The 19836-nt window shown below is 34.8% G+C and overlaps 1 protein-coding gene across 1 annotated transcript in view; it reads left to right on the top strand.

Annotated features, from left to right (window-relative positions):
• Window positions 1-19836, top strand: part of LOC129217297 (serine/threonine-protein kinase NIM1-like) — a 61194-nt gene extending 41358 nt beyond the window's left edge. The window contains exons 3-5 of the mRNA XM_054851572.1: window positions 5516-5714; window positions 7652-7920; window positions 18898-19836. Coding sequence (XP_054707547.1) covers window positions 5516-5714; window positions 7652-7920; window positions 18898-19818 — 1389 coding nt within the window. The 3' untranslated portion in view covers window positions 19819-19836. The remainder of the gene's footprint in view (window positions 1-5515; window positions 5715-7651; window positions 7921-18897) is intronic.

Here is a 19836-nt window from a genome sequence, read left to right as displayed (position 1 = left end):
AATGATGATAATTTTGCTGAATATAGTTTCAAATTGTGCTGAAAACTGATAATTTTGTGAAATCATCAAAATTTCCCGAATGAAGAAATTTTTAGAAGGTCACATTTACCTAACATCGGTGCGCCCCTGGTTACAGCAGTGATTTCCAATCTGTGAGGCACGCCTCTCTGTGGAGGTATAGAATTAGTTAAGAAGGGCACACAGATGTTACCAAAATCTATGGAGGGGCGGTTAGTCAAATCTATGTGCGTCAGAAAATAATAATAAGCGAATGTCATCTCTATAGTATTCAGATTTGAGCGCCTGCACTAAGAACAGCGAACAATCTTTTCCATGGCACCACGGTGTGAGAAAATTTGCTCAAAAATAAGCCCATCCATCACATTACTCTTGTATTAATATTCCGCTAATATTCTATCTTAAACATATATTCTTCTATAATTTTGTACGAATAGTTAAATGTAGTAAAACTATTAATACTCATAGTTTACCCAAACCTGTTTTTATGCGGTGGATAGGGACTGCATAAAAAATCGCATTCAAAAAAATTGTTCACAACTTCACAAGTAGCTATAAAAAGTTGTTTTTGCAACACAGTTAAAAAATATTTTTTTTATGCGGTGGATAGGGACCGCATAAAAAAAAGTCTCACGTAAAAAAAAAAAACCCAAAAAGTTATATTTAAACGAAATCAAAATAAACCAAGTGATGTAATTTTGCGGACTCCCAAATAAGGAAATTTTTGGGAGGTCACAGGGACTTTCCATCGGGATGCCCCTATCGTCACTTGAAGATACTACCTCGCACTCGTTTCATAAATGATTTGCTCTCGTTTTATAAATAATTTTCATATACCGCACACACAAAAAAAAAAAAAAAAAAAAAAATCGCACAATAAAACCGCACAAAAATAGGTTTGCGCAAATAAAGTATATCAATGACTAAATATGTTTTGGTGCGTGTGAAACAATTTATATGAAATATGGTTTTTTTTTAAGTCCATAGTATAAATTTCAACACCAGGATAGCAACTTATGAAAACGAATAACAGTAGAACCTCGTTTATACGGTCCTCGTCTTTCCGGATCGAATTTGTAGCTTTAAAAAAAATATGTTTGCATAGATAATTTTAAATTATGATAGACAGAACATAACTACAAGTAAGTCTAAAATTCGTTTCATATTTTGACTAAATGTCCCTGCATATTTTGACTAAATGCTCCTGCATAGATTGCAAAAAAATTGTGGTAATGTAACAAACAAAACTGCAGCTGAACTATTATGATTGACCATGCTTTATTGAAAAGACTCACGTGTTTGAACCAGAGGACAGTGGACCCATTCTTTGTTAAGAAATTATATGAGAAATTCTTTGCTATCTTTTATAATGTCTTTTAAACATAAAGAAAAAGACCATGTGGCACGACAGCCCGTGAGGACCAAAGCCTACTGTGCCCAACTCAGTTTTCTTGACCAGGGGCTTTGGGATGCAAGGCAGATGCTTTGGTTAGGTGGTCTGCCTAACGCGGATTCCCCAGTGTTTGGTTCCCAAGTACGCTTGGTACTCATTTTATTGACCCACTGAAGGGATTAACGGCTGAGTCAACCGTGCCCAACCCGGGAATAGAACCCGGGCCTGCGTCGTGGGAGCGCAAAGCACCACTGAACCACTGGGCTTACGTCTTTCAAACAATTCTAGGCAATTTTGCTGTAAAATATGTTTTTTTGTCGCAATGAACGGTAAGTCTGCTTATTCAAGGATTTGCTTTGCTTATTAACCACAATACTTGGATTATCGGGAATTTCGATCATCCAGATTGCCTTTGATCCCAGATATGGATAACCTAGGATCCTAGATCTGGATAAACTAGGATGTACTGTAATTGGAGAATTGAAGAGGGTATGAAAAAAAAGATATAAAATATTTGAAAGCCTCTGAGTTAAGTACTCTTTTATTTATATATGTGCTCTCTGGTACAAAACAAAAATCCATACTCTTACTTAAAAACTTCTGATAGGCCAGCTACAACCACAACTCATCATTGAATTATGCAATGGAATTTGTGGTGGTCGAACAAAAAAAAAATTTTGCTTATTGACTCTTCTAACATTTTCCAATCCGTTTAACATTCCTGAAATTGATATCTTTAATTTCTGTTTTGCTGCAGCCTGCGGTTAAATGTGTTCGCCCGCTTTTCTCGCGAGCGTTTTTGTGGTTCTTGTAGTTCTTTGGTAGGCTTTCTGCTATTTTATGAAACGAAACAAAATAATGAAGGTTTGGTTTATTTTTCCAGCGATGGTAAGTTTTTGCATTTGGAGTCTCTTTTTTTTCCAACGGGAATTCAAGTTTGGTATTAAATACGGTGAAAGTTTTGAAAACATTAGGCTCTGTTGTGTGAATTTAAATTTCGTGTTGAACACGACGTAATTTAGTGAAAGTTTTGAAGTATTAATTTCTTCTAGGAGTAAACTGAACGTTTATTGCTTGTTTATTCAAAATAAACAAGCGGTACAATAAACATGCAAAGCGATACAATATTTATTATGTTTGAATTTTCTGTTTATTTGTATCTGCGAATCGCAGACTATCAACGATTAAAACTAATGAAGTTCCAACGCAATAACGAAAAAAAATTCAAAAAAAAACTTTTTTTTTTCGTTTTCAAACACACAGCCCGATTTAGTAGCACTTATTGCGAAATTTTAACTTGCCTAATCTTTAACTTACCCTAGGACGAGTTACTAGTGAATAGAGTTCGTCAAATTTGACAGGTAATATAACCCTTCCCCCAATCCAGTGCTTCCCTGTAATACAAAAGTACCACTTCTATCGTGAACAACACTCATTTTTTTATTTTTTCATTTGTCTGCCTTAAATAAATAGATCTTAGGTTTTTCTTTTTCAATATGATACTTTTTAAGAGTACAGAGTGCATTTTGTTTAATATATTACAATTGCACTTATATCTTACTGAATAGATAATTATGATATTTCTTTTATTTTTATTTATTTATTTTTTATTTATTTATTTATTTATTTATTTGTGCAATCACGATTGCTAATAGTTTTTATTTGACCGTCCTTGATATTTGGTTCCTTTTTCAACCCCACCGTCCAATGTAGGCGCGACTCCTCCCGGTAGCCCTTGCTCCTGGTCGGTGGCGTTCATGTCCCAGACACACTCACGCTCATACACACTCACACACATACACACACGCGCCTTTACACACATATACACACGCCAACGTGCATACTCACAGTTCTACGCACACACACAAGCCTACACATACACAACTATGCACACGTAAGCGCCCAAGAGGAGGGACGAACCGTTTCTAGAAACAAGCGAGTGGATAGTAACCAATGAGTAGGGTCCTGTCGCAACTCGTGATTGCGAAAAACATAATTTGAATTCAAAATTTCAGAGTTCAAATTAATTTTGAAAATTCAAAAGAGTTTTTTTTTTTTTTTTTTTTGCTTTACGTATTATGGTGTAACATTTAAAATAATACTAAGATTCATTAGTGTTCTTTTTGGAAATTGGTTGGTATGGATAAAAAAATCTGAAAACTTACAGTGAATTTTGTGAAAAGTTATAACTTTTAAAAGCATAAAGTAATCCTCTGGCTGCATTTCTGAATTGTGAAAATCTAAATTTGCCAGAAACCAGTTCAATTTTTCATTTATTATTTACTTATACAATGTCGCTGATTGACCTCGACCTACAGCAGTGACGACTTGCGCTTAATTGCGGGGCATGATTGCTGGCGGCGCACTCGGTTCGAATTGGTGTTTTGCCAAACTTAATTTGCTCACTTTGCACACTATTTTTTTTGGAAAAGGTTCCTGGAAAATAACGGGCAGTTAATGTGCCTAATTTCTGACAGTAACATATCTGTGAAAACTAAAGAAGTTTCCCTCTAAAAATTAGTAACCTTTCTGAAATTATCATGGAATCTTTCTGAGAAATTCAGAAACTTTCCGATTCAAAGACAGTCATGTTCGTGGACTAATACAGGAACCTACAGTAAAGACTTATATCCTCACATATATTATAGCAAATGATCAAGGAACGCTCCTGACATCACCAACAATGAAACTCGCGCCACGGCGTGATAATTTGATAATATTTTTTGGTAATGTTTGACATGAAGGGAAATGCTTTATTTTGACGAGGCTGAACTGGATCCGGTAACTTGAATGTTTTACTGGTAAGACTGCCATTTTAAGAGAACGAAGAGACCAAAAAGGGGTCAACAATGAACCCTATCTACTGAGGTTTAGGGTTAATCCACTGGAGGTAGGATTAAAATTTCAACTATCAAACTATCACCAAACAGGCAATTGCTTCGTTCAAATGTAGAAGCCATGTTCACTCGTCATACCTTGACGGGCGATTTTCTAGTATGTATATTATAATAGCCTTGCTGATTTTTCAGGAATGCTGCTACAGCATATATGGCAGAAACAAAGATGGAATGGCAAGCAATCCTTTCAAAGCTACAATAACAGGAGACTGCATTTCACATTTGATTTTGCTCGGTCAATCCGGAGGAACCGTAACTAAGCTGAAAGAGGCCTAATATATTTTTACACTGGTGGCTAAAAATGTTTTTCACCGCAGTATAAAATTAGCATTTATGGAAGTTGTTGCAATTCAGGAAACGTTTTCCCAAAAAAAAAACTTGTCTTTCACAGGAAACTGGTGTAAACCCTTGAATACCCGAAAGTAATTAGTGACGTTTCGGAGTTTTTTTACAGTGCAACACTGGGACAAAGGATGAGCACCATCTCTCATATATCGCAATACAGGGATAATGGGAGACGGAGAAATGTTGATTCTGGAGACTGTGCATGAGGAAATGACTTTTATTATTTTGTTTCAATTCTTGTTTCTGTTTCTGTTTTCCTCTTGAATATTTATTTGCCATATATCTTACGTTGGAAAAGAAAATATTTATTTACTTTTTATTTCGTCTTTTTTTTTAGTTTTATCCATTCATTTATTTATTTATTTTGAGGTAGCTTAATAGCCCTGCAACCATTGAGAAGAGATAAAATGGAGAGAGTGAAGACTTTTAGTCGTGAAGCCAAAATCCCAAATCACGTGATAGATTTTACGTGACATAGCATTGGTAGAAATCAGGTTTCTTTAACTTGGTTCAAGCAAAACGTGCTAACCATTCGTGGTCGTTGAGTCACGTGATTTGGGATCTTTGGGCCAGTTTTTGCTAAGCCAATGATTGGACTTGTTCCCTCCATTTACTAATTCCTACTCTAAGCTTGCAACATGAAAAAAAAAAAAAAAAAAGAATGTAAACTTCCCTTTGCATCAGAAAGGCATTAGCTAATGGGAGATGGTCAAATAGTTCATTATAAGACATCAACCTTAGTTGAAATTGGTGTGAAATTTTTCCTCATTAACTGATTAAGGATTAAAATACTTTTTTGTCTAATACTGTTGGCTTCTATGTCGTTTTAATTATTCATAGTAATTCCTCTTTATTTCTACAGGATGTGGAAGAGGAAGATAATAATGTCACGAAAGACGTCTGCACACCCTATCAGAAAGTGCTGAAAAAACTAAGAAGCGACGAGAAATGGCAAAAAGAAATAGCTCTGGGACGACGGATAGGATTTTACAAATTGAAAGAAGAACTGGGAACGGGGAATTTCTCACAAGTCAAAACTGCCATTCATTCCCTAACTAAAGGTAGGTGCCATTTATTATCAACATATGAAATAAGCTCAATGGGGTTGTTTCCTCCAGTCAAAAGTTATACTTTTAGTTACTGAAATTGATAGAATAAGCAAAAAATAAAAAATAAAATAAAATACATAAATAAATAACATGGAGCGAGGAAAAGCTTTCATTTTCCTTACACTTAATTTTTAATTTTTTTTAACTGTCCGATTTTGAAAAAATAAGGCGTGGTCTTTATGACGTCACAAATGATGTACTTTGGTGCATCTGTCTACCGCATTTCCACGTTATGGTAATCAAGAAGCGAATTAAATATGCTTGCTATCAACCATATGGTTACCATTCACTTGAGTAAAGTTGCAAATTAAATATTGCACTCTGTGAATGGCATTTCATCATTTGATAACCTATTCCAAAATGCGTTTGCGATATGTTTCTTGACTAGTTCCTCTAATCAACAAAAACAAGTCATATTTTTCCACTAGCACATATCTCACCCCAAACCATTAGATTGGGGTCATTGACGCAGTTCAACAGTGCAAGAAGGTATTGGAGACAAGGTTGTGTGCTAAACTTCCTAAAACATTGCCTAAAGAAATCCTTATGCAAGGGATAGGATAAAATATCAGTAATTGAGTTGCGAACCAGAGCCAAAAATTTTGTTATGTGTGTTGAAGTTATTTCTTGTCACCCTGTATATACCAAAACTAATTCTTTACTTCCAACACCAAAAAATTTTTAATCGGCATTATTATTATTTATGATTGTACTGTCGTATACTTTATTTAGTGTATGCAGTATTATGCATCCTTATCTCATTCGCGGAACAAAAATAAAGTTCTACAATATAATGGCTTGTTTCTATTGTTCTTCTATTTATTGTATGCCAAACTGCACCTAAAACTAAGAGTACCCCTATCTGAAACTAAGATTTTTCTAGTAATGTCAGAAAAATAATATAGGTTTAAAAATGCTTACAAGTCAAAGGGTTTGCAGTTATTGCAGCTAAAAATAAATAAATCAACAAAGTAACAAGCAACAACGGGCATTCCTTGTAACTTTGAAAAACGTGTATTCAATGTCGTTCCCGGTTTAAGCCATACAGTGTTAAATTCATGAGTTTACACTGTTAAAACTACGGGTTGCATATAACATCTTTTAGGGTGAAACGTTGTAACGCCAGCGACACCCCCTTCAGTTTCCTATTTGGATCTCTGTGGCTCCTTTAAAGGTACCAGAGGGAGCCAAGTGGCACCCTTCGAGGTTTCACAAGGTGCCATACGGCACCAAATGTCACATTTAAGAGTGCTTTAAAGAGTCAATTAGCACCCTTATGAAAGTATCGCTGGTACTACTACATTTCACCCTAAAAGGTGCAATATGCAACCCGCAGTTTTAACTGTACACAGCCAACATAAAAGCTTTTAGCAACCCAATATTCAGGATATAGTTCTGCAATAAACTATAGTCGGGGCAAACCTAACCTGGCAGCATTGTGAAGGCTACGCACGTCCTAATCACAGCGTTGCGATGTTGCTGGGTTAGGCTTGCAACAACTACATGAAAATTGATTATTCCTTCCTTCCTCAGTGGCACGACAGCCCTGAGTGTGCCCTGACCATCTCAAAAAATTTTCTTCTAGGCTTCTCCTTTTTTGGCCATGACTTGCGAATTTTTCACTTTTATGGCAGAAAAATCTTTATGAACGCAATCAATCCATCTGAGGTTAGGTCGACCCCTTGTTCTAACTCCTGTAGGCTTAGCCAAAAAAATTGTTGCTTGTTGATCGTTCTTTATTTAATCTTATAACGTAACCAGCCCAATTTAATCTTTGAATTTTTATGAATTTTACCACATCACGTGATCATTAAATTGATCATTACTTTTCAATAAATGAGTATTTTTTAAAGAATGTAGTTTTGACAATTTCTGATCTTTCTCTTTAGAACGAGTTGCAGTAAAGATCTTGGACAAATCAAAGCTAGACAAGAAAACTCAAAGAATGCTGTCCAGAGAGATATCTTCTATGGAATCTTTACATCACCCTAACGTAATACGATTGTATGAAGTTTTAGAAACCTTTTCTAGGATTTACTTGGTTATGGAATATGCTGGGGGAGGAGAATTGTTCCACAGGATTTCCCAAAATGGACAGTTTACCGAGAAAGCTGCAAAACCTATCTTTGCACAAATAACTGCTGCTGTGGATCACATGGTAATATGTTATTCTTTTACGTTTTTTCATAATAACTAATTAAAATGACTTGAAGGTATTGTCCATTTTTCACGAGAAGGCACGTCGCCCCGTCTTCTTGAACGTAGAACTTCATTTTACACGGGGGTGATCGGTAAACGTATCCCTCTGCTTGTAAATGAGACAATCAGACCCTTAACTTTGGCTTGCGTTTTTATGTGCAAAAAAAATCTTACCAGAAAACCACACGATCAAGGAAATTCGAAAAAAAAATCCAAATTGGTAGCATTTGAAAGAGCATCGTAAAATATGTCTATGGCACAAAAGCTATGTGACATCGTGAGCCCGTTATCGAAGTATGAGTCTTAAAGTCTGCCGAATTTGACTAATTTCGTTTAAAAATGGTAGGTACGGCGCGAATTCAACATTTGCATCTGACAAGACATCTCATTGCCAGTTTTGGTTGTTACCAAAGTGCGTGAAAGATATAGAATGTGCGTTTTAAGTAAATACTTTACTCGTGGCACATACCATTAAAATTTTTAGGGGGTTGTTTTTAGGTAATTTTTTCCCTCGGGGGGTGCCTTTTTTTGTGGGCCTTTCCAGGTATGGGAGGGGCATTATCGCTCTTGGAGGAAATAGGCACCCCTGCTTTACGTGTGTGTATCAAACTTAAGAATCACAACCAAGCTCAGCAAATGGAAAGTTTTTCCAGATTACGACAACTTTAAAACAAGATTAAATTTAAGTTTTATCTTATTGTTGGTGATGAAAGCAGGTCCACAACTTAAGGGGGTCAGGAAGTGGCGTTTGACTCTCCTGATATTCAAAGAAAAAGTATTTACATGTACTTGCAAAAGTGTAGTATGGTTGGGGAGGAAGACGCGGGGGAACGCCGCCGCCGTCACCCGAAATATTTGGGTTTTTCTATTTTAAAAACAATGCAAATATAATGTAAATTGATTTCAAACCACCTCACTCTCTCTCTCTCTTGACGAGTCTCCTAAACATCTTTATATATTAATTCTGTAGCCTGTTTTTCGTTTCTACGCGAGATCTTCCTCAATTCTTGATCGATTTGTTTGATTTACACCTTATTTTAAAGCATATCGTGCAAGCTACTGACGAAAAATAGACCTACAGTCAAAAAAAACCTGTTTTAAAGAACCAGAATGAGGTTTTCGTCGACAGAGCTAAACAGTTCGATCGGCAGAGCGATCGACGGGTAATCAGGAGAATGAGTGTTCGGACCCATGTCTGGACAATCTGCGTCAAAAAATTATAGAAATATCACGCATTACATGAACATTTAAGAACAATGAATAACAAATATGAGGGACTAGAATAGATGAGACGGAAATTCTCCTTGCTGTTATGAAAACTTGATGCAACATGTTGCTTAATTGTGAGGCTTTTTTTTTTAAAAAAAGCTTTGACTCCGGTAAGAAAATTAAAGCATAATGTAAGCGAAAATATAAGTATCAGGTTTAAGATTACAGACTAGAATGGAATTGTTTTTTGTTCAGAAAAAAATAATAAATCGTATATTGAAATATAGATTCTTCTAATGAGTTTTTGACTCTTGTACAAATAAAAAATTACTGCCTCAATTTAAAGGGTAAAATATATATTTTTTCTTCTTTTTGCAAAAAAACAAATAGCCTATCACATTTTTACTACATTCGGAAAGCTACGCTTAAAAAAGAACTTAGTTCAGAGGTGAAGGGTGTTCTTCCTTTTTTTAAAACTTTGACTCCTTCCAGACCACTAAGCATAATGTAAGCATAAAAAAGTATTAAATTTACCTCAAGAGAATCCTTTTTGTGCAGAAAAACATTTTCATTGTATGCTGAAATGTAGATTTTTCTAATAGCAGTGTTCGACTTTTTGTACAAATAAAAAATTACTGCGCCAAATTGAAACTACGAGTTTCACCCATTAAACCTTTAAATATTTATTCGAATACGATATAAAACATTAAAATTATTATCAACTTTATTACTAAGAAATCATTTTCCACTCCTCTGCTTTTGGCTGAAAAAAAAAAAAAAAACATTTTGTCTACGTTCGAAAAATTTAACTTAAAAACGGACTCAGTTCAACTGGTTTTGGTTTTGAATTTTAAGTGTTCGATTAAAAGAAAAACATGTGCGGGCATTTAAGCCGTAACGGTTAAAGCAATCTGCTATGGGAAATTGTTCAATATTCAAAAATAAAAACACTTATTTTCAATTGAATTTATTACTTCTCTAGAAGGTTTGTTTCAATCGCTACGTGAGATCTTCCTCATTCTTTAATCAAATTCCATGTTTTACGAATAACTTTAAGTCGTATCATGCTGGCTAATGACAAAACATAGACGCATGATCTTCTTTTTTTCGGCAAAAAGCTTTTTTTGCTGTTTTTTATTACGCATTCCTTAAATGAATAGCATTCGAAAAGGAAGGCGCAATTGGTAGATTTGTTGGAGTGTCATGCTGTTAATCAGAATGGCGTCAGTTCGAATCCGTGTTAATAAATATCTCTTTAATGTTTCTTTTTTTCCGTCAAATGCTCACATGGGCAGGACTCTATTTGCCACAACCTGTTTTTTTTTACATGCAAAATTACTGCTTTTTCACGAGTCACTCAGCCACACTGTTAATGATTTTGCATTGAAAATGCGTACAACCAAAAGGTGAGCGATGATCAAATTATCACAACGTTGTATTTAACGAGGTTTTGTTACTGATGTCTTCAAATTACATGCCTTCTCTTGTGCGCTTACTTTTTTCCGTTTACTTTTTTCGGTTCTTCTTCATAATGTTCTTTCTTTGAAATTTTTGAAGAGTGAAATGCCTTATGAAACGATTCGAAGCACCGTGCGGAGTTTCGCATGGGTCGACTAGCTAAGGTGAATTCCACCAAACATTTTTCCAAACTACCACCAAACCTCCAGCAATGCGTATGTTTTCCTTTTTTTTTTTTTTTTTTTTGTCATCTTCTGTGCATCAGATTTAGTGTACAAGCTTGCTTAATTTAGTTTCCTTTGAAAATTAAGCAAAAAAAGGACATTATATTCTAACGTTTTTCTGTATGGAATCCGAAAAGCGTTTCTTCAAATACTCAAAAATTCATTTCTGCAGATTCTGCCCTTTAACTTCCCACGGCAGAATTAACCCTTTCCCCAGTAAAATTTCGAAGAGACGAACCGGATAAAAGTTTATTTTTGCATTTTAGTGTATTTTAAGTAGATTTTACTTTAGTACTTCAAGTGCTAATTAAAATATTACTGATATACTATATTTTAAGTATTTCTTATTATAGTTCTTATAAGTATTTCTTTTAGTTTCCGTGAAAAGTTAATTTGTGTAGTTAAAGCAATATAAATTTTAAAAAAATATATTTCTATTTGAGAAATTTTAATTAGCGGATGGGTGTTAAATAAAAATAAGATGTATAACATAGTAAAATCATAATTAAAGAAGCCTGTCGAAAGGAAAAAAAAAACATACTACTAACCCTGACAAATATGATACTGAACAAAATAATGATTAAAAGATAGAAAATTGTGGCACCAGGAACATTTCATCAATTTAAGTCTGGTACAGATATTGCATCGGTCAAACTCCGAAAAGCAAAATTGCAAAGATGTTTCAAATGGAGGAAGCCGAGTTTGTAAACCCAAACTTGTACCATGCAAATTGTATCACGTCCGAGTATTGTGGTGCACTAATCTGGAAATGAATAAGTGATTGTAGTTTCATTGAAACAAAACGAGTAAAAGTTATTCCAGTATTCAAAAAAATAAATAAATAACATACAATAGTTGTGCATTTATATCATAGTCAATTTTACCTGTAGTGACAGGTTTTGTTCGGACGACAAGGGTTGTTGTAACGAACGCCAACAATATTAATAGTTTTTAAGAATAAAAAAAATATATTTCCCTCTATCCATGATACAATTTCCAATATCGATAATTTTGAAGTGCTTATTACTAACACTTACTATCCGTTGTTTTCACTTTATAATTGATTTTTTTTTTCATTTTAAATTAAAGGTTAAATATTTTTCCTTACACTGGTGAGACAAAAAAAATGTCATGTATTGATTATCACTTTTTTTAAAAAAATAAGAACTGATACTATAACCCATGACCATTTTATTTCAGCATCAATGCCTATCCATTTTATTATCTGTATACTATATGAGCTCAAATTAACCTGTTTTTGTACTTATTCATAGTAATTCTCCGAGAATATGAAGAACTACTTACAACACATTTCCTTACTAATTCACTTAACACACTTAAAATACAGTAATATTCTGAAATGTATTATTATCACAAATGAAATTCTAAAATTTATGTTTAATTGCGTTGTAAAGTTGTCGTTCCTCTGAATAAAGCTATCTACTTTCTACTACGATAGTGATTTTTTAATTTAACACGCACATGTAAAGGATTAATGCAAAACATTTTTCACACGCATTGCAGATGACTCAAAATGGAAATGAGATGCCTTGCAAGATGCAGACGATGAAATAGCGCGGGGTTTTAAATTTCTTGCCTAGCCTTTAAATTTGGCGATTTTTCTTGAGATTTCGACAGACTTTAAGACCCCATAGCCCGAACACTAGGAGGCGAGGTCACCTTCATCTAAAGTTTGAAAATGTGAAGAAAAAGAAAGTTCCTAATAAAAAAAAAATTAAAAAGGCTAAGATTCTCGATATGCTTGAACAATTACAAAACGTCGAAGGTAGCGCGACAATAATTATGAGTGAATCTTCCATATGTACAATTAAAAGTCAAAGCAAAAAGATGTCCGTAAAAGTTTGGAACTTAGTTTCAATATTGAAGCTTGCAGAGCAGTCTAGCAAAGTAAAAATTATGAAAATTAAAGCTACGCGCGCTCTTGCATTGTGGATTAATAAAAAGATCAGGTAGAGGAGATGTAGCCACAAATTGAAACGTTTCAAATAAAAGGTGAAGCGTATTTAAAAATGTATTAGATAAGAATAACGATCTGATCTTGGAGCATAAATCATCTCTAGTATCCTAATTTTTTAACTCGTAAATATTTCTACTGTATCTACTGTACAGTACTATTTTGTGCATCATTTTAATTTTACTGCATGCAGTGCGTACCGTGTTGTTTTATTTTGTATCTTTTATTCCCATTGGTCATTCATTTTGTGCATCTTAAGTATTTCATGTTGAATAACAGTTTTTTATTTTTTAAATACTGTAAAAGTTCAGTTTTTAATGGAAGAAACTGTAATGGTTAAGGAATACTTTAGAGCAGTTTGAGGGGTGTTTATAAGTGCCTAAAAGTATTTGGTATGCTTTAAAAAATTCGTATGCATATATTTTTCCACAACGGGAAATTTCAACTTGCGCGAGGAGTCTTGGTACGCATCCCTCGCGTAAGTCGGGACTCGACTGTAAACTCTTATTAGGATCATTCCATGCAAAATGAGCAAATGCTTGCGCTAAGCCTAAATTTTCAGAGTTCATTGCTGCCAGTTTGTGACTCAATAAATCCATAAGTTATAAACGTACACTTAACAAATAAATATTTCCGCATTCTATAAACAAATCTCTATTGGGAAAAAGCAAAGTAAAATTTATTCGGATCTTTTTTTGAATCTGAGATAGTAACAAATATTGAAATTTTGCCAATTTACTTCAGATTTCAAATCACTCTTCTAGCTCTTTTAATGAAAATATAAGAGTAAAAATGATTCAGATTGAAAAACTATCTATAACTAACTATCTGCTCTAATTTAGTTATTATTTATGAATTTCTTAATGACGAAATCGTACTTTAAAAATTTTTTTTTGAAGATGAGGGAATGCTTTAAATTTACTCAAGTTTTTTTATGTAATACATTGAAGTGTCTTTTAGATGCTATTAAATTTTAATCATTGGTATCAGCGTATTTTTGTTACTAGAGTAACTAGAACTTAGGCAAAATTTCATTAGTTAGTTCTTTTTATTGTAAGTTTAGCAAAACTAATCATTTCTTTAGTATTTCATTTTCTCAAAAGCATGTTTATGAAATACTTGCTAAAATGCACATTTTTTTAAAAATCGAAATAAATGTTAGATACACTTGCTTTTGCGTCATTGAGTCTAGCGTTTTGAATTCTCGTAATTTCACATAAGGGTCAATCCATACAAGTTCCATACAGTATAAACTACTCATTCATGTTCAAATATTTCTAAGTAACAAAAATAAAATAATTATTTTGAAAATTACAATATGTTTTTTTAGTATAATGCATTATATAGGGCACAATATACGTCATTTAAGAAGGTGCAATGAAGTTTTCACACTTTTTATTTCTGTTTTAGTGTGTGAATTGACTAGCAAAATTGCTCAATTTCAAAGACCTGTATCTTTTTTACAAACCAAATACGAAAAACAATATGTATAACATGTATAGTACTTGAATGGAATATTCAATTGGCCAAGAAATTTTATTTTTAATTCCATCCCCTTTTGGTTTACAGGGGCTTAAAAATGCCATTTTTGTCATTTTTTTCCGATTTTTGGGGGGTTATAATCTATAAAGGGTGCACAAACACACAGCAACAGTTACATATTCTTTTTAGAACGGTTCCAGTGATTAGTTTTTGTCGTATTTAATTTTGTGTTTCCATCCCCTACGCGAGTTATCTCCCTTTGAAATGAGTAAAATTTTTACATTTGACCCAGAACTTTAACCTTTTGCCGTTATTTTAATTATTAACTTACAGCTACGTAACTTAGCATGTAAGACTATCAATTTATGCACTTTAACATCAAAGCGTTAAAGTAATTGTCATAAATGTAATTCAAATAGATTTTGGCCAAAATTCAAAGATCTAAAAGTACCATTTTTGACTACGAAAATCACTTTTTATGACCTCTAAAAAATCAAGGGTCCAGTTTAGAGAAAAAATAAAAGTGGTTTTAAACATCTTTCATATCCAGCTTTTAGAGATATGAATTTCAAAAAAATTAAAAATGGTCGAGCGCACCCATCCATCGAACCTGTATGGATTGACCCATAAAACACAAAGAAAATGCTATTTTTCTGAATTTTATTTTACGTTTGGAAATCAAAAACCAATTTCGAGTTTCTTCAAGCAAATAGTAGAAACACAGCTCTATATTCTTGTAAAATTTTGAAGTTGTCTGAATTTTCCCTCATTTGAATTATTGTGTTTATGTGAAGGGGAAAATCATCATTTTACAAAATGGCACTAAGTTTAAAACTGATTTTGAAGACAAAGGAGTTAAAATACAACTTCAAAAGTAAGGTATTTCTTTTATGATACTTAGCACATTATTGGGTATTAATTTCATCAAAGCTAATGCATTCCTTAAAGATTGAGATTAAAAAATAAAATGCTTAATTATGCAAAAATTGAAATATTTTCAGTTTTTGAAACTCGGTTAAAAGTAAACTATAATAGCTTTGAAAATTTTACTGACATCAGATTAATTACCCTACTCCATTGATTGCAACAAAATATAACTTTTATGTTTTAATTAACACTAGAACGACTGACATTTTCTGTATACCTAGAAAGACTGAAGGGGCCAGTGTGGCCCCTACCCATTTTTGGAGTGAATTCTTTTGAAAATTATCCCTCAGGGAGTCCACATGCCTAATACACCTTCTTTCATGATTAAATAAAAACTTAGTACTTAATTATTTTTAGTTTTTCTCTCTATACTGGGCAAAAGGTTGAATTAGTTTTTCTTTCTAAGAGCAATGGCCACCGTTAGGATGCTAAGCAGTCGGTACTGTTTATAGCATTTGGATATCCAACTGGCTGCATAAAGAGGAAGTTACAGGTTAAACTAGAGTGAATTTCAATTTTTTATGCTACAACAATTAGGAGAAAGGAAAAAAATTAATTTTTTTATTGTCAAAATGCTTAGGGGCCACTGTGGCCCCTCCCGTCTTTCTAGGCATAAGGATCAATATTAAGATCAATATTAACAGTACTATGGGGCGAATGATTAAATGATTAAACAAGCATTCAAATAGTGTCATATAATGAAAAGTCAGAATATTCCATTAAGTTCCGTTAGATATTATCCGAGTTATTAAACAACAAACTACGCGAGGGGCCACACAGGCCCCTCCATTTTTCTAGTGTTAAATAGTTAATAAGATACAAGCCTTCAATAATGTAACATTTAGCATTTATGAGAATGCTGTTCAATTTGACCAATTTTCAATCGCATGTAACTATTCGAATAAAAAATTTTAAGCAAAAATATTTTAGATATTTTTATATAGGCATTAAAGGAACCTGTATGCCAAATTTCATAAAAATCTGTTACCATGCGGCCACCACTTTTTTGCGAATTCTGTTTATTTCGTATGGAATGACCCATATTAGCGAAACGAAAACTGGCCCTTGTGACCAAGCGACGAAAGCTCTTGCTATGCGACTTGTTTGTGAGACACACGTTGTGTGTTCGGACCCCACTCGAGTTGTTTCCCCTCTTAGTGAAATAAAAATGCCTTGTTTGTGTATTACAATAAATAACTAAGTGGCTTATATTGGTTGTGAAAAAACATAAACTTGGTAAATATAGAATAACCGAATAATTAAAAGCACGAGTTGTAAACAAGTGGTTTCTAGGATGATTCTTTTTTATACTGTTGTAACGAAATTTCAAGTATTGTAATCTACTAATTTAGTTTTGTACTTTCAATTTACTAAATTATTACTTGATAATTTAGTAGTAAATTTAGATACTTCCATCCATCGAATAGTTAACTTGAAATATCCGTCTACTTACAATTAAAAACGAGTACCCGTTCAAGAAATTTAAATGAAAGCTTAAATTTTGCTAATGTGTAACCATACAAGCAATTTTTCTGTAAGCCTACAGAAAATTCTGATGAAGCCCTTCGCAGAAATGAGTGAAACGTTACGCTATAGTCACATTACATTGGAGTAACCTTCCACAAGCGATGTGTAACTTTACACCGTTTATATCAGTTAAGTTACTCCAGAGCAGTGGAGGCAGCTAAGTTACCACCGATTTTATGAAGTAAGGTTACACATATTTTTTTACTGGGTTGTTGTTGATCAGTTTATTAAAACTTCATGTGAGAGCATTCAGATTTTTATCATATTGGATTTTTGATGTTCTACTGTAAATCTTGTCGTGGTAATGTGTGATTCGTTTACACATAGTTTCACAAAAATAAATGCAATGCATACAGTATGGAATTAAACAAAAAAAATGCTTTTTTGAACTCATAGTGTCATCACACCTGATTGTCTTTTTAAGAGAAATAGCAATAAGCAGATGTTTTTTAGTGTAGGATATGCCCTCGCCTTACTGCAGTGGTTACTTCGCACCATCTCTTTATAGTCCGCACAAGATTGTTCAACAGTTGTTGAGGTAACAGTGTCCATTCCTCAATCAGCATCTATATCAGTTTTTGGTTGTTCACCAGAGGAGGTAAACGTGCCGAAAGACATCTCCCCAAAGCATCATATACATGTTCTATCGGATTTAAATCGAGGGAGTACGCTGGTCAAAGTACTCCCGTGATATCTTCATTTTCCAGTTGCTGCTGAACAGCATCAGTCCGGTATGGCAGTTCATTGTACAAATGAAGTCTGAACCAAGAAGACGCATATGGAGAAGGATGACATCCTTACAATAGCGATCTTCTGTTACTGAACCGCTGTCAAAAACATGGAACTCAGTCCTCCCGTTCAGCATATTGCCTCCTCAAAACACAACTCCAGGGCCGCCGTAGTGGGTACGGAACGGAACAGGGAACCCCGCTCTGCTATGCCATCTGGGGCTTCCAGAGAACGGACCTTTCGGCCGGGGCCCCCCTACCCATAAGGGAACGAGATCTAAACCACTTACGACTCTAGACACCGTGGACCCAGGTACGGACCTGACTCCGGTGGTGCCCATTGCCTACTCACTGTTCCACTCGATAGCCATTGGGCAGATACAAATCTGCTCACACGCAAGTAAAGAGTGGTCGTTTTACATACGTGGATGCTACACCATCGTAAAACCCTCCCCATTTACCCGGGCTTGGGACCGGCATAGGGACGGGCCCGGTCCCCCAAAGACCAGACCCCACCTACGGCTGGGTTCGCCATAGTGGGTGTCTTTCCGTTACATTACTGGCATTAAACTGTGGTCCGACCCCTCTCCAAATCAATAGGCGTCGAGAATCACTTGTGGCACTGAAACTACTCTCATCCGTAAAGAGTACATGATTCCATTGATGAGATGTCCAGTTTTTATGCTCCTTACACCACTGTAAACGATGCCTATGATGGCCTACAAAGCAGTGTTCAAAACGGTGGATGGGTGAACAGGCGCTTGTGTGAAGACGTTAGGACACTGTAAACCACGACACTTTTCGCACTGTTGCGGCAGACACTTGCTGAGCAGTGTTGCTTGCTGATTGGCTTCTGGCTTTTTTTGCTTGCAGGAAGAGATATCGGTCATCAACCTCGGTTGTTTTCCTGGTTGCCGGCCACCACCAACCTTTTTTAACAGCTCTACCTATGGTTTGTAAGACTTTCCAAGCACGCGAAACAACACTTATGTTAGTGCTGAACTATTCAGCTACAATGTAGCCCCTCCTCAAGCTGTCCGATCATTCTTTCGCGTGTGAAATCGTCGATATGATTTCTTCTATCCATAAATTAATGAAATAACTCCCTTTGCACTTGCAGCAAGTTGGTTTGTTTGTAAAATTAAAAATAATTTGAAACTACTGGAAAATTCATAAGAACATTTTGAGAAGGTCTCGAAAAGCATAATTAAATTTTATTATGAAGATACTATATTACTTTGGGGAGACAATGGCAGAAAAAAGATTAAAAGGTTTAGTGTATAGGTTAAATATTCGCTCTCTGCCGTAAACTACTAAAACAAAATTTCCCCCAATCTAATGTTTATTTATTTATTCATTTATGAAATGTATAAAATTCTAAATATTTCTATCATTTTTACTTTTAGCATGCTCATAGCATTGTCCACCGTGACCTGAAAGCAGAAAATGTGTTCTTCTCTGGCCCAGAAACAGTCAAAGTGGGAGATTTTGGTTTCAGCACTCGCATTCGCGATTGCCACGAACCTCTGAAGACGTTCTGCGGATCCCCACCTTACGCAGCTCCAGAACTATTCCGTGACGATAGCTATGCTGGACCAGCTGTGGACGTATGGGCTCTCGGAGTATTGCTTTATTTCATGCTAACAGCAACTATGCCGTTTAAAGCTCAGACTGTAGCTGGATTGAAAAAGCAAATACTTGATGGTGAGTTTACCATCCCGGACTTCCTGAGCACGGAATGCCATTTTCTCATCGTTGGAATTCTGAAGCAAGACCCAAAACTGAGAACTAGTCTGGATCAAATCAAAAGGTCGAATTGGCTGAAAGGTCAAACTCTTCCTGGACCTTTACCAAAGGATCGTCTTCAAGTCTCGGAAATTTGTTCGACGCAAATAAGTGAGAAAAATGACTCAAAGTCATCTTCACAGTCTGAAGATAAGGATAAAAATGGAAATGTGGATTGCATATCTTCCAGCGTTGCTAATACTACTGCCTCTTCAACTCCAAGCAAAAGTCCAACTACTACAAACAGGGAAGACAATACGAACACTCCATTATCAACAATTGAATTTGGAACCAGGCAGAAGCTTCATGATTTAGGTATCACCATGGATATGTTAATTGAAGAGGCTGAGTCCAAGGGCTCTCGAAGTAATGTTCTTGGAAGTTACAGAATTGTGCTGCATAAAATGTTGACACAGTCCGGATTGACTATGGAAGATACTATTTCGATGCCCGAGAATGTACAGTTCCTAAAAGATGGTGATAGTCCAAAGAAACTGAAAGTGATAAAAAATAAAAAATCAAAAATGTGTATTATTTTGTAAATATATATAATTTGTCAA

The sequence above is a fragment of the Uloborus diversus genome, chromosome 2 (genome assembly GCF_026930045.1).
Source record: "Uloborus diversus isolate 005 chromosome 2, Udiv.v.3.1, whole genome shotgun sequence".
Taxonomy (NCBI): Eukaryota; Metazoa; Arthropoda; class Arachnida; order Araneae; family Uloboridae; genus Uloborus; species Uloborus diversus.
This window is presented reverse-complemented; position numbering and strand designations above follow the sequence as displayed.